The sequence below is a fragment of the Seriola dumerili genome, unplaced genomic scaffold (assembly GCF_002260705.1).
Source record: "Seriola dumerili isolate Sdu_G_001 unplaced genomic scaffold, Sdu_1.0 BDQW01000002.1, whole genome shotgun sequence".
NCBI lineage: Eukaryota > Metazoa > Chordata > Actinopteri > Carangiformes > Carangidae > Seriola > Seriola dumerili.
Window position 1 is genome coordinate 6065763 of NW_019174257.1, and position 15558 is coordinate 6081320.

A 15558-nucleotide genomic window follows, 5' to 3' on the forward strand; every position below is an offset into this window, starting at 1 on the left:
CAGACACTATTTAGAATTTGAGTTAAGAGCATCATGTCAGAACCACCTCTAGCTATAACATTCACAAAAGCATGTTATGTAAATGTTTAAATTAGTAAAGTAAATTAGATTCAATAAAACTGGTTCTAATGTATTTCATTTTGTCATAAAACTGGTTGTTACAAGTATGAAGACAACGTAGCAGTAGCCCATGCTTGCTCAGCACCATAAACAATTGATCAATGCACAGTCTTGATCACCATTTTCATTGTATGAGCTTCATGGGTTTCCTCCTCTTTCTGCAGTCCAGATAGTTGAGCACAGCCAGCTTTTCCTCCAAATTCAGCATCTACAGCCCTCCTGATCTTTTTAGTACAAGTGAGTGCACACGCTAACCGCTTCAAGCTGCTCTTCCTTCTCAAGCTCTATCTTAGCACAGCCAGGTGACAAAGAAATCTATGTTTTTATATGTGGTGAGAAAGCGGGATATAAAAGTTTCTCATCCACTGAATACATGCACATTTAACCACAGCATGTACCATACTGTTTACTGTGAGGACCACTGACACCGACAAGAAACTGGAGAAAGGTTGTTTATTGTGAGTGGTAAAGGGTTCTTAACAATGCAGTGCATGCTGTGCTTAAGGGGGATGAGACAGGCTGTAGCTGAGAACTGCTACTTTACTTTATTCACCAGTGCAAGGGAAAACAGGTAAGCGAGCTTTGGTTGTGTGCTAGTGTGTATTCTGTGCATGTCTTGTGTGTAGCATGTGTACAGTTTAATGCTGTTTGTGTGTTTAATAGTCTGAAGCACTTTCCCCTTCATTTAAGGTGCATTACTGACAAACAGAAAGACAGCAGGGTAGCAGGGTATAAAGGGGTAAAATGAACATGGCAAAATAAAATGATTTTAACTGAGTACATCCTCAGTTCCTCACCTTGTGCCAGCCTCTCCAGCCTCTTGCCGTGTTCAGGTGGGATGGCATACCTGCAGACAGAGGGAGTAAAAAGGGGATCAGTTTAGTGAAAGGTTTTCCTATTACTAAGGCTGGCTGTCTTGTTACCAGAAGGACACAAGTTTCTACAGCAACATCAAAAACGTGCTTGTCAAGGAAGACACATAAATCCCTCTGAGTATTTTGCTATTATTTATCTTATACATTGCCCTAGAATATCTCAAACATGTATACAATATTATTTTTTTTAATATACTTTAAGACCTTATTGATGCAAGTAAAACAGTTGTAAAAATAGAAGCTGTACGCCTATCAAATTGTACCTGGGCTGCCTTCTTGGTATTGAACATATCATGAAACCACTATTTTCAACAACTTCTAAAGGTAAACTAAACAACAGTGAAGAGTCTTCCCATAGAGGTGGAGGTAACACAATAGTATATAAAGTCAATGCAAAGATGCAAATAGACACAAATTCATGCGAGGCGTACGGAATGAGGCAAAGACGCGACCATTCGAGTAAAGAATATTTTACCTTGAGTAAAATATTTGTATCTTATGTATCAAAATGATCATAAATCTAAATGCACAGAAATTAGACACAGTACAGACACACATGTCCATGTGTACGTCACTAGCTAGCTACCTAACGTCTGTACAGTTGGCACCATGAAAAAAAAACAAGGAACACAAAATCACTCCAGCAATCAAATTAGCACGAATAACAAGAGACATATTTCTGAATGTACCTTACAAAAAAACTGCTGCCCTACACAATAGCCTTGTCTAGATACTAGATAGAAGATATAATCTAGAAAGAAACAAGCTATAATTTGAAGGGAGGAAGAAGGGGAAACACAAAGGGTGGTGGAAAAGATCAAATGACCGATGAAGGGCAGGACCAGGAGAAATGACTGTTTTGGGAGTGCAGGGTTATTTCACAGCCCTCAGCACTTACCATTTTAAAAAATGAAATTACCCATGCTGTACACCTCACTGCCCCTCCCTCCCCTTCTCTTTTACACATGCACTCATCATGCAAATCACTATTCTTGTCAATGTTCGGAGGGTCTGGGTTGAGGGTTTGTTTTTTGTTTTTTTGCTTTGTTTTTTTTGGTGTTAATTTCTTATCATATTGCTTTGATCTGCTACATTGTTTTGAGTTACTCTAACTTTTTTTTTTTTTTTTTTTGCTGCTTTGTTTCATTCATAATATTTCATTGTTTTTCCTCCTTCCACTTTGTTTCTGTTTTATTACTGTACAAATACGGTAGCCCTGTGGCCCTGATTCTGTGTTCCTCCACGGTTAGAGCTGGGTACTAACATTACCAAGAAGTCAGTGTTTGTAATGTTAATACAGGAGGTAGGCACTGTAAAGTATATCATTACACTAAATATCAGATGCTACATTTAGAAAGCAAGTTTATTTGTAATACAGAGTGGGAGGGAGCCAGCAAAGCTCAGATCTAATCCATTCATTTGTGAAGTTATTACAATACTTTTTATTACTGAAATTATTTCCTCTGGGTTGCATAAGCCTCCAGAGACCCGAGGCAATGAACTATTATCCTTTCTTATTCAAGCCTCAACAGCCACATGGATGTTTAAAACAAATGGAGAAACAGAGGGCGAGAAACAAAGATGGGGTGATGGTGAGATGCAACCACACATAAGGAGAGAAAGAAAAAGAAAGACCAAGAGCGTAAGACAGAGTGGGGGGGGGTAAAGAAAATACATGAGTCGGAGGAGCCAGGACATGGAGCCACACTGCCACCTGTCGACGAAAGCTTTGAACTTCAGAGAGGGACAGCATCCTTCAATGTTTTATTATTATAGCCTGGATTTACTCGACTATCCAACATCAGAAGCTCTAGACCAAAGTCCTTAATGCCATTAGGAAGCAGGGTTATTACCTGAATTCAGGTTATTATCTCAGAGTTGTAACAGGTCTAGTTAATATCCAGGTAACTACCCTTTGTATTTTTGTATAGTTTTAAGTACATAATCTTTCTCTATGTGTTGTGCATTTAGTACACAAGATAATGGGTAATGAGTACGACACTAAAATGAATCAGGTTATACAATAAGAGTCGTAATTTGTCCTGTGGCTCTCAGACAAAGAACAGCAAGAGAAATGGCAGTTGGTGATTCACTTTATTGGTCAGAGATAACTTTAACCTGACCTAGGGTTTTGGTTTTGAAATACCAACCTAATGCTCTAACTGCTTCTTCACATTAGTCCCAAAATGACCAGATACAGCACTCTTTGACCCATTGCCATGTGCATCACTGAGACATATTTACTTTTACAACAACCTTGGCAATACACTGTATCTTCCTTGTCGATGGCCACCAACTACACCACACAAACCGTCCTGCATCATTGTTTTTCTACAGTCGATTAAGATTTAAAACATTCACAAAGCTTTTTTTGTGTGTCCTATGATGTGTGTTGTGAGCAGTTATTTGCATTAGTAACATGTGCCTTTAATGGCTATGCTGCTCAAAACAACAGAATAGACTAAACTCCCACTGCACTCATCATAGCGATGTTAGGTCTGAAGTTACGATGGGATTCAGCCACACACTGGAGGTAAAAAGGTGGGTGTTAAATAATGTGTTATAGTGTTTGTGCTTAGCTAGTCTAAACATATCATGGATATAAGTCTAAGATGAAATTGATACTGATCTTCTCATCTCTCTCAGTTAGACGGCACATCAGTACATTTCTTAAAATGTTCAAGTATTCCTTTAGAGGTGTTTTGTCCTGGGGGAGCATCATTCCAGAGTTTACTGTGTAAATGTGCGAATTTCAAAGAAGCCTGCGCTAGAGAACATCCCTCAGATGATCCCTTCCATCCCAGCATCAAACTAAACAAATCAGCCGATCAGCGCGTCTCCTCCTGTTCCCTCCCTCCTAAGGCCACGGTTGCCATGGTAACAACACGTCTGTCACCCCGGCAGCAGAGAGAGAAACACACAAATAAAACAACACACAGCAAATGAAGGCTTGAACTTTTCCACCTCTCTGAGGAAGACTGATTTATCTATTGCGGGACAGTGTTCCTAGCAGGTGGAATTAAGATGTCTTGACAGCATGAAGGGCGGCACAGTACGTTGCATTGTTGTGCGTTTTTCTCCTTCACAGACAGTTTGAGAATATTATGCATTCTCCTTATTCTGTGTTTTCCAGTTGAAAGCCATTTCTATCATTTCTCAAGAAAAGTGACTCCCACTGTACAAAAAAAATAGTGTAAAGTAGTATAAAGTGTTCAAACCCCCTCGCCTTTTTCACATTTTTTTATGTTGCAGCCATTTACTCAAATTAAAAAAAAAAAACATTTATCTATCATCAATCTACACTCAAAATCCCATAATGCTAAAGTGAAAACTGAATTTTAGAATTTTTTGCAAATTTCTTAAAAAGGAAAACCTGAAATATTCAGACCCTTTGCTATGACAAAGGGGGAAAACTGTCAAAGACTATAGAGGAGGTTGAGGACTGATGGATTCATAAGAAACTCATCCCATCCCAGGAAGTTGCAGCTGGGCTATGCTTCAAAACATCCTTTTCAATTTTCGTTCATCAGCCTTTCCCTACCTTCCCCTCACATGCTCTGAGGTAATCTTTTATCTGACAGCACATCTACTGGTGTGTGTTGAGGTAGATGGGTGATTGAGAGGGTTTCAGCAATAAAAATAAAGAGAAAGAGAATGATGGGAGGGATAAAGACAGGGAGAAAGTGGCTGCCAAGGATTTTACACATCCATGTTTGTGTGTGTGTGTGTGTGTGTGTGTGTGTGTGTGTGTGTGTGTGAGCGCGTCAAGGGCATGGTCTGTTTAACAGCCTGTAAGGACCCCAAAAGTGTAAAAGTGAAAATGATTCAATTGAGAGTGTGAGAGAGGGAGTAAAAGGGAGACAGAGACAAGTATGTGCTTTAAAAAGAAGATGAATGGTGTGCATCCATCTATCTGGGAGTTAATTAGTCTAACTGACAGGGATGACAGCGAGGGCAAACTAAACGGAAGTATAAAGAGGAAGAAAGCAAGAAAAGAAACAAAAAAGTCAGAATGCATAGATGTGTTGGCAAACTTCAGACTCCGCAAAAGCAGATGTATTTTAAAAAGCCACACAATCAAATTTGTCAAATCAATAAGAGAAAGAAATATGCACTATAAGTAGCTGTATATTATGATATATTTGAATATTTATATTTGTTTTTCTCTTGCAGTATTAATGAGGTTCTTGTAAAAACAAATACTGGTGTATTTTCAAAGAGCAACAAACACTTGTAGCCTGTAATGCACATCAAAACACCTGCACCTATTATTTTCTATGTGAGACCATACACTGACAGCGTCAAGGCCCCTGATGTTTAAAATCAGTGTCCTTAAAAATACTGTATACACTTGCTTCCACAACCTTACTGATGTTGGCCCTATGCATTTGTCCTGTACATCACTGATTCAAATCATGCCACAAGGGTTACCCGTTTAAATGTTCATGAGCGAGATGGTAACACAACATTTAGCACACATCAAACAAATACATCAGCTAAATAATTGATCAGATTAAGGGTTTGATACCATCCAGGCAAACGAATAATGCAGGCATAAACCTGTACTGTTCTCTACAAGAAATGGCACAGCCACCACTGAGCTCAGTTCCTGTTGAACACCAGGCTGAAAATCACAGCTCGATGAATGTCATTTTTATCTACACACACACATACGTTGACAGTGAGTTGAAAAGATACATAGCCACTCTCAGTGAGAGGTGTGAAAATGAGACAGGCAGATGATTTTAATGAGATCACATCACAAACAGTGGGAACACACGCGTGCGCGCACACACACACACACACACACACACACACACACACACACACACGGAGTACCCAACTCCGAGAGGAAGACAGGAGAGGGGGAATGATGGAATCAAATGGAGCAAACAGAGAAGGGAAGCCATACACATATATGTAAACACACACACAGAGGTAATACTGTATTTCTGAGTGTTCCAAGGCTGGGTTGAGTCTGCTCACCACCTGCCGTGCCAAAGATCAAAAAAAATATTGAGGGAAAGAAGAGAAAACATACACACACACTTGCACACAAGAGAAAATCAAGGGGTAGAAAAGGAAAAGGTTTTTGTTTTTTTTCGGGGACCATGGGCCACCAGGGTTGAGTGACAGAAAGACAAAAGGAAATGTAATGATGCACAGAATAGAAAGCCAGCAAGCAAAACAGCACTCAAACCCCTATAGGTTCCTATACTGTACACCATCTGCTACACATGGTTTCAGCAAACTTTCTGTGCCTATGCAAGAGTGAACTTTCACAACACCAGTAAGACTCATGGTAAGGTCATGGTTTCAACATTCTTCAGAGATTTACTGCATAAGTTTGAGGACAAGCGGGATTTGAGGAGACAACAAAAGAGGTAACTATTTGCAAACAATTCTTAAACAAAATGACAAAAAATGGTAGAAGAAACAGTAGAAAAACAAAACTGAATTCTAGCATTATTCATGAAGCATTTGTCCTAATACCTAAAAGGCAAAGCACAATTGTAAAACAAACAGACGTCAAGCACAATCAAATATCTCAAAAGTTTACCTGCCAAATAAGGAACCCTCCGATGGTGAAATAGCCAATGAGAAGCCTCAGTGCTGCGAGCACAAAGCAGCACGCTCAAACTAATGGCATGTATCAAAAGCAGAGATTCTCAAAAAACGACTCAGTAAAGCAAGTACATAAGTCTACTGTTCCAGAAACACAAGACTAAAACATGAATCTGTGAATTATGTAGTTGGCACAGAATTGCAAGGTTTTATGCAACAGAAACTTCCTACCCTCAAGCCCTGGCCTGTTACAGCTGCTTTGGACTGGTTCACTAAGACAAATACGTTAAGGACCCCAATGTACACTACAGAGTGGGTGCAACAGCAGGAAAAATGACATAGGAAGAGTATTTGGCACAGGGGCAGAGGTTCCCACTTGTACATGACACACAAGAAGTCTGCTTATTAATATCAGTACATCCACAACCAAGTTACAACCAAATTACCATTTAAAAATCATGTTTTCAGTACAAAAAGTTGAGAGGAAGCAACAGAAGTTAAAATACACTCAACCCTGTATCCATTGTTAGCTTTAATCAATAAAGAACTGCTTGATACTAGTGATGCTCAGACCGATTGGATCCAACGGTAATGAGCTGGTATTCATTACAAATTACTCTACCTGTGGTTCTTAAAATTAAACTCGAGTGAGAAATTCAGAAGTTGAGTTTTCCCTGTTTGAGTCATCGTGGCTGTGCTACCCCAACTTCACAGGCAGATTATGTGTCTGTTAGGCTCCACGTGAACTTTAGGTGGTGCTGTTAACCAGACGCTACCTGCCAGGCAGTATCATCAGGCTGTTGTGCTATCACAGTGCAACAGTGCCAACATGTCAGGTGCTGCTTGCCACACAGGTTCTGTCAGTATCACTGCAATCAAGTCCAACCAGTTTTGTGAAAATCGCAAAGTGATTGCTCCTGCTGTCAACAACAGCTATATGACCGCTAACTATACTGACACACTACTGCTGTGCAGCAAGCACAGACTGTAAAACTTTAAAATGACAAGTGACATTGTTCGGGCTATACAGAAAGCATCAAGATGAAACAAAAAAAAACAACCCAAAAAAATCAGTGACTGACCAGGACTTGGACTGCCCAAAGTGTAGGTAGTTGATGCTGTAGAGGTCCATGTCCTCTGTGTGCCAGGCAAACGTGGTCTTCCACATGCCAAAATATAGATACGGTGTGTTGACACCCTCAATAACGATGCCACACTCCTGCTCCACCATATCCAGCAGCGTGTTGAGATGGCCAATGTTCCACTCTTGAACATCCTGGACAGAATAACATGCATTCTTATGATTACCATGTACTCAAAAAGTCTTTCAATGGCTGTAACACCAGATGGTGCTGTAGTCAAACAAAAATGGCAATTTCCCATTCACTGAGCAAGGTATTGAAGTTACACCTTGAGGATGTGGAAACCTTTATGATACTGGCAACAAGTCATAAAAGCACAATATTTAAAACAGCTTATATTAAGGACATAGTATCACAATTAACAATTATCCATTTATCAGTGTAAAATATGCATCCCATATAATGCCAAAGGTATAGTAAATCCTTTTTCGTCCTCAAACCATTGAGTCACAATTAATAACCTTAACCTAAAGTACCAAGCAAAATAAGCAAGGTTAGAAAGTGAGCACTAACACAACAACACACACACACACACACACACACACACACACACACACACACACACACACACACACACACACACACACACACACACACACACACACACACACACACACCTTACCTCATCATAGATGGAGCCACTGACATCCGCACCATAAATGGGTGACACAAATGTCAAGTTTTTCCAGTACTTCCTCTCTAGGTCATCAAAGTCTTTGTGACGAGGTGTGCAGTACCTAAAAACAGAACAGGATCAGATAGATTGTCAGCAGTGTGCAGAGAGATGGCCTTTCAGCTACACCCTCATGTTTGCAATTTCTCAGTTTTCAATAACATCTTCAAGTTATTCAACTGATCAAAAGCTACCACTATAGCTACTACAAATGCTGACATAACTCAGTTACAACTTAAGCAGAAAACAAACAACTGTTCTTGCTGGAAGAGTTTCATGCAAATCAATGACACTAATGACATTGTTACAGATGTAAGTTTAAACCATTTGCCCCAGTGCTTGGGCAAGTGGTAAGGGTTATTACTGATAAACTAATTAGTGGTCCCCAATTAATATGCTTATATTTTAATTTACTAAAAATTATTTTAAAGTTTACATAGGAGAAATAATTGTATCATCAGCACTTGTGAGATATATATATATATATATATATATATATATATATATTGACTACTGCTTGGAAGACAAAAACAACTTAGAAGTCTTTCATCATCAGTTTCAGTCTCTTCTAAACACATGCGTGACAAAGGCTACAAGCACTAAATAATGACCACATTTATAAATGAGACGCCTGGACTGGGCACCAACTTACTTCTTGCTGTTGGCTAGCTTGCGGTACTCTCCCACAGTCATTGACTTCTTCTGGATGTTGTATTGGGTGAACAGACCTGACTGACCAGTCACCACCTGCATGATGGGAGCTGGAATCACCATGTCCTCGATGGTGTCATAGCATTTCCGCGGCTTCCAGCCCTCCGGGGGAATCACCTGTTGAAGGGAGCAAATGTTTAGCATTTATATGCAGTAAGTTGACATTCATATAAATAGGTTTACAATGGCTTCCAGCCACATCAAAGTAGATGTTTTACATTGTACAAGAATATTATCAACATCCCATCGTTGAGTTTAAACAATCAATGCTCAGATAATAGGATACTATTAATCTATTCAACTAATGATTTACATTTACATTTACTCGTTTGGCAGACGCTTTTATCCAACTTGTAAGTGACAATGAGACAATTAGACCTTACTATCACAGGACTGTAAAGGACTGCAGCAAGTATGTGAGTGTAATGTATGAGAGTATATACAGTATACTATATGTGTGTGGGTGTATGAGTGTGTTGTTCTCACCTTTGCCAGTCCAGCGCGGTGAGCCCCTTGACTCTCCATGTATACGATGTATTTGGCAAAGTCTTTAAACTCCTCCATGGTGGGCCGAAAGGTCATGATCTTGCAGCTGGGGTTCTTGGCACTGACTGGTGGCAGTGATTGCAGCACAGGGCCTGGGGGGAGCTCAGAACCTGGAACAATTCCTGGTGCCATGTCTGGGGCTGCAGGCTGAGCTGGGGTGATATCTGGAGCAGCATCGTGTTCTGAGGTCACCGCTGTGTGAGGTGTTTCAGCTATTGCTGGCTCCTGCGAGGGAATCTGGTCTTGGGTTGAACTGGAGCTGAGAGTAGGAGGTGAGGTTGGGGCAGTGTCTGGGGGTGAGGCTGGGGCAGAGTGAGGAGCCGGCACCGTGTCCATGGGCATGTCGGTAGCCATTTGGTCGTTTAAGTGTTGCAGGTGAACCTGGAGAGAAGAGCATGAGCAATCAGGACATATTCAGAATATTTCAGCTTCTTTTTCATAGCAAGGACCTTTTTTGCAAACTCAAATTCAAATTGGGAACAGTTGCAAGGTGGACAACATGTAAGTGCTCAGAAAAGTTTAGGAATCTAGATTTTTATAAAGAGTGCAAAGTGCTTATTTAATTGAAACATGGCTTAGTGGGTCATAATAGACAATGATATTGTGTGAGAAAATCACTAACAGGCTTCTAGCTGACCATTTTTACACAAATGATAACATAAACTAGGGAACTCCATTAAGTAAATCAGAAAATAGAAGTCCCTCAAAAACCGATAACATAGCAATTGAAGGCCAACAGTTAAAAAATGCTGCAGAGATAAATGCTTTACTCTGTAGTTACTGGTCTCCTTGCTACTGCTAAGGATTTGTTTTATTGTTTGCTTTTGCAGTAGCACAAACAGCAAATAAATTATGTTTTATTTCTCTCGTCTCACTCACAAATGCCACTCTCCCTGACTCTCATCAAAAAACTCCCTCCCTTTATCTCATCAGTAAAGCTATTACTTTACAAAACATTTCCAACTCCCATCCTAATATTGATACTACTGACAACTTATGCAGATTTTATTTTACAGTACGGTATGAATTGTTCATATACAACTATTTTCATATACAAATTATATACTGTATTGAGAGAGGACCCCTATTAACTGTGCGTATCCTTCTTATTGATGGTTATAACTTTATAACATAAATTACCAACAACTTACTCTCTAACAGGTCAAAACACCATGGCACACAACAGTTTGTGAGAGATAAACAATTTGTAATACAAAAAAAATTGTACAAAAATTACTCAGCCGAAAGGCACAGCTCGTTAGCTAGCCAGGTGGCATAACAGTCTGTTAACAAAGGCTCCGTCGCTGAAGGTCTGACACAGACCAAAATACTATACAGACGGAGGGATTCCAGAGACTTTGAGAGTCATTGCCAATGCGTACTGAAGCTCTTCTGGTAGCATGTGTGATGGCCCAACACCTTACCAAGACATCTTATCTAGGTTTTTCACATCCTTTATCAGCTGTCTGTATATTGCAAAGTCACTGTTGCAGCTACTGGTGATAATTACTCAATCACCTCAACAGAAACGTGTTGAATTACATGTGGTCGTCTGATTTGACTGCAACCAGTGGCACCAGTGAAACACTGAACCCTAATGGTCAGAGATGTGCATCAATACTGCCCAGTATGCCCAGCTAATAAACGCTTTAAATTCAATATTTAATCAATAGTCAATGTCAATCCATCATGCATTAGAGAGTTGTAACTAAAGGTTGACTGAGAGACTAGATATTCATTGTCTTGTTTTAAAATGATGTTCCATATATTGTCTGGACCAATCCCCACAGTTGTTCCTGGAAAGCACAAATCATTTGGTTCATGCGCATAATATTGACGCACGTTTATGTGTAGCGACATTATCTTTTTCGAGCTGCATCATCAAGCATAACAAATCAAAGCTGTAAACATTGACACCCACTTTGACATAAGGGGGAGGCTGGGTCCTTGTTTAATTTGAACCCTACGCAACTTTAATGGTGAGCATATAAACCTGCTCAACAATGAAAAACATGCAAGCATCAATAAAAGATATTTATTGAGAGTTAATGTGGGTGGGGGGTGGGTATGCAGTCTACACTCAACGCGAGATATGAGTTGTGTATTCACTTAACACATGGTTTGAGCTATATATATGAATGCTAAAGGGTTTTCAACAAGTTGTTGGTCCTCTGACTCCAGAGGGAAACATTTCATGTGATTTCAAAAGCAGTGTTATTACCAAAATATTTTATTTTCACATGACACAACTTTTATGTCTCACAGCTCTTATCTGGCTCACTCAGCCTCTCTAAATGATCAAAACAAACATGTGTCCAATCAATGTAAATTTCAAATACACTGCTTATGTATTTCTGGATTCTACTTAAAATTAATATTAAAATTAAAATCGTATCAACGCCTTTTTAAATCACATGAAAAGAGTTGTCTCATGCTCTTACAAGTGATTTTTCATTAATTTACCATATCTTAACATACATATAACAAAGGGAAAATATTAGTTACAATGACTTCAACCATATCATCTAGCTCTACATGTACAGGAGCCCTGAGCAGGTTTGATCTGAAAATAAACTACCAAAATAATTAGCAATTCCACATTAATCTATTGAAAAGCCTTATATTGTTAGCTGAATTAAAGTGTCTCCATAATTTTGACTTTCTTAAATGTGCATGGAGCAGAAATAATAAAGTTATCTATTTTCAGCAGGTAGTCTTGTGCATCAAATCTTAACACTTTCAATAGAGAATTGCAATGCATCAATTACTTTTCAAATTTTTCCCTTCTCCAAACAAACAGGTGACATGAAAGTAACTGTTTGTTGCACACAAACGGCTGACAAGAAGTTATCTGTTTGGAGATTACCTTAGATAACACTGGCACTGTCAAGCACACAGGTGTCACCCAAACAAACTATCACCACTTTGTCAATGATTGTCCTGAAATGCAATAGGTGTGCAACATTTAGTGTTTGATCACATTTGACAACATGATGGACATACTAAGAATATATTGATTTAAAAGACTAGCTGTAGGATTGGCATATCAGGAGGATATCCGATTTCATAACTGTATTTGCACTGCAACATTTACACATGGTTTGGATCAAATAAAGTTTCTTAATAAATAAATAAATAAAATACACATGACCACATCCCCAAGTTTGCATTTCAAGCATCTTCTTGTTCAAAACTTCACACACATCAGCCACTTGCAGCATTAAAACATCACCAGCTGTGAATTTTAGGTTTCTTGTTCCTACTGTGAGTTTCTACTACAAGGCAAACCAAATGGCGACTGTCATTCAACAAGTCATTTGCATCAATCACAAACAGCCTCTAAAGCAAGAAACATGGTGTGAGCTTAAAAGGGCAAAGAAAGTTAGGTTCCAAGCAAGCTCAATGAAAAGAAAGGCGTTAGGTATTTCTGAGTTATGGGTCTCTAGTTTATATCACTTGCACATAAATCCCACTGCAACACAACCGAGAAAGACCTGTCTTCCAAACCGACCCAACAAACAATTGAGAACTAGTTTCACTTTAACAATTAATGATCACTCTTCCAAGATGAAACGTTATCTCACTTTTAAGAATATCACTACGTTTTACGCAGGGACCCTCTTTCTAACCGGGACTGACCTATTCAGTGAATGGAAGGCCACATGACCCCCAGCTGTCTAACCACAACAAAAAGGGGCCTACACAGACCCTTTAACTCCATCTGGGCCTGAAACTTATTTCAATACTGCAGGAAGCTTCCCTCTTAATAAGGACTGAAATGTTAATACTCATAAACTACATTCTTTATCGTAATAGTTAATTTATATCAGGCTTGTTGAGAGTAAAACGACGCTGCTTGATTTCAGGGAAGCAGTTATTGCAGGCTGCTGCTGCTGCTAAGGGCGACGATAGCTCTGCACAACTAACATCAACTGTTAGCATTTTATCTAAGATGACAGCGAACAAAAAACCGTAGCTGAAGCGCTTCAAATGAGCAAAATGTGAAACTCACACAAACGTTCAATGCAATCAACCTAAGTTACACATACACGCAAAACCAGCCATTGGCTGTATTTAAACAGAGCTACACCGTGTCCAAATGTATTCTTAAGCTAGCTGGCTAGCTTCTCGCTGGCTACTTCCATATCTGCAGTTAGAAAAAAACAAAACACCGCGACGACAGACACACCATCACAATTAAACAAGAACACAGACTCAGCGATTGAAAAAAAATTAATCTTGTTTGGGAAATACTACCTCCTGCAGAATAGTATCGCCTTCTCCCTGTTACTCTCAATCAATTTGGTTTCGTTTTGTAAAAATTCCCTGGATCGGTTTTCTTCTAGCATTAGCTAGCTGAGGCTGGTTGGAGTCACGCCCACCGCAAGAACTACTCCTTGCGATTGGTTGAATGACGCGGCTACTATGATTCTTGGCCAGAAAGCCGGTGATATGGTTGGTTTATTCGGTTATAGACAGATAAATCAACCAATGAAAATAGACGCTTAGTTCTACTCATGTCATCGACGGTCATACTTAACCGATGTGCACGCCACGCACGTACACACTGCCGGTGCTCTCAAAGGCTGTTCTGCTCCGTTAACCATGAGAAGAATAAAGTACCTTTAACGCAAGTGAACATTTTACGAGTATTCTCATAATCCCTGTATGAGTTTAAAGTTTGTCCAAGCCATGAATATCATGCGCCATTACTCAGTTATTTATCTAGTTTGAGTAACTTTCTACCTTAAAAATAACTAGTGTAAAATTGTATCCATGTCAGTTAAGAAGCCACATTCATTACCTAACATTCAAATAACAAAAAAAAAAAAAAATATATATCAAAACATCTTTTTCACTTTTTATTGAATAACACTGAAAATGTATTGACAAATTTTTGCAACAAACATGTGCAAGCATTTCTAAAAACTACATCAAAACTAAAACGGACTAAAAATTATACAATTTTAGAAAATATACATTTCCTGGTCTATGCAAATCTTTGTCTCTCCATCAAAACTCAAAGTGCTGGCATGTGGATGGATATTGTCACACACTGCTGTTGAAATTCAACACCAAACATCATTCATGAAAAGACATTCAGCGACAAAAGTAGTAAATAACAAATTCAGATAATTTAGTTGATTCAATATCAAATTTCAGGAGCAGTGTGTGGAATTTCCTTAACGTTTCAAATTAATGCAAGCATTTCCTGTTTTTTTAAAGGAAGTCCGGTAAGACAAGTTACCACAGGAGACAAAAATCTGACTGAACAGCCCCATTCCAGAGGGCAGTAATGGATTATAAAAGATGAAAAGTACACATTTTAATTTTAGCAAAAAAATACAAATAAAGTTTCTAGACTCAATTAGGTTTAAGTGTCTGGGACAACGTCTAAAGAGCTAGATAGATGGGAGTTCTACATTACACTCTCGGTTAAGTATTTAAGTTTCTTTGGACTTTATAAAAATGAACCTTTTCAAAAAGGGGAAATCCAAATCAATGCCACAGAATAGCTTTAAAGATTTTATCAAATTCATGGCAATTGTTAAACCAACTTTCAGAAACTTCATATACAAATATAAAATTATTGTATGAAAATATATAGGGAAGCTAGAAAATACAACCAAGTTTGATGACACGGTTTGCTAACAAGACACTTCAGAGACAGCTGAAGTGCAGGAAAACAAACTGGTTCAGTTTGTGCTTGCATGTCAAGTCTCATCTACATTTTATGAAACAGTTTTAGATTCAGAAAATCTCTTCTCAAAAAAAAAAAAAAAAAAAGGGCTTTGTTCATTCATTTTAATACAATGCCAATCATCTGATCATGCCAAGACAAGGTGTACACAAGGTGCTGCAGTTAGAATCTGTCGTGATGACATTGCCTTGATAGTTTTTTTCCCCCCATTTTAAATTTGTCAAT

At 38.8% G+C, this 15558-nt stretch overlaps 1 protein-coding gene across 1 annotated transcript in view; it reads right to left on the minus strand.

The window, feature by feature from the left end:
- Window positions 1-14003, minus strand: part of LOC111230935 (lysine-specific demethylase 4B-like) — a 41730-nt gene extending 27727 nt beyond the window's left edge. Inside the window, exons 1-6 of the mRNA XM_022757870.1 lie at window positions 13890-14003; window positions 9573-10013; window positions 9028-9203; window positions 8325-8439; window positions 7643-7836; window positions 918-967 (exon numbers count right to left, since the gene is read on the minus strand). Coding sequence (XP_022613591.1) covers window positions 918-967; window positions 7643-7836; window positions 8325-8439; window positions 9028-9203; window positions 9573-9986 — 949 coding nt within the window. The 5' untranslated portion in view covers window positions 9987-10013; window positions 13890-14003. The remainder of the gene's footprint in view (window positions 1-917; window positions 968-7642; window positions 7837-8324; window positions 8440-9027; window positions 9204-9572; window positions 10014-13889) is intronic.
- Window positions 14004-15558: the final 1555 nt, after the last annotated feature.